This window comes from Penaeus monodon, chromosome 23, assembly GCF_015228065.2.
Source record: "Penaeus monodon isolate SGIC_2016 chromosome 23, NSTDA_Pmon_1, whole genome shotgun sequence".
NCBI lineage: Eukaryota > Metazoa > Arthropoda > Malacostraca > Decapoda > Penaeidae > Penaeus > Penaeus monodon.
In genome coordinates, this window is record NC_051408.1 from 30245465 (window position 1) to 30245905 (window position 441).

General features: G+C 43.1%; 1 protein-coding gene across 1 annotated transcript in view; it reads left to right on the plus strand.

Moving 5' to 3' along the window:
• LOC119587921 overlaps positions 1-441 on the plus strand; it is a gene marked incomplete in the record, with an annotated part of 12160 nt that overhangs the window by 7653 nt on the left and 4066 nt on the right. The window contains 1 exon segment of the mRNA XM_037936632.1: positions 5-178. Coding sequence (XP_037792560.1) covers positions 5-178 — 174 coding nt within the window.

The following is a 441-nucleotide window of genomic DNA, read 5'->3' on the forward strand; positions in this document are numbered from 1 at the left end:
CTAGGGCGTGGTGCGCATCAGCGTGCCAAAGATCAACGTGTTGGGGCAGTATGAGTGGCCCGGCTGGTGGTCCACGAGTGCCGGGAGTGCCAACATCACCGTGACTGACATCCAGGTGGCACTCAATCTCCAGCTTGGCATCAACACCAAGGGTCTGTTGATAGTGGATGGACTGCAGGTAGGTTTTGCCTTGTGTAAACGTATGGTTCTCAAGAGATTGATATAAGTTCGACAAGTGTGAATAAATTGAAGGGAAATATATATATGATATGCAAACACGGGTTTTCAGCCACGTAGCTATGCAAAAAAAAATGTTAATCTTGTTATGCATATATGAATTTGAATAGTTGGTGTGCATTTTTAAACACTGTATCTGTTTCCAAACAAAATCCTTTCAGCTTTCACTTTGCCTTGTTTTTCTCTTCTCCAAACAATTACACA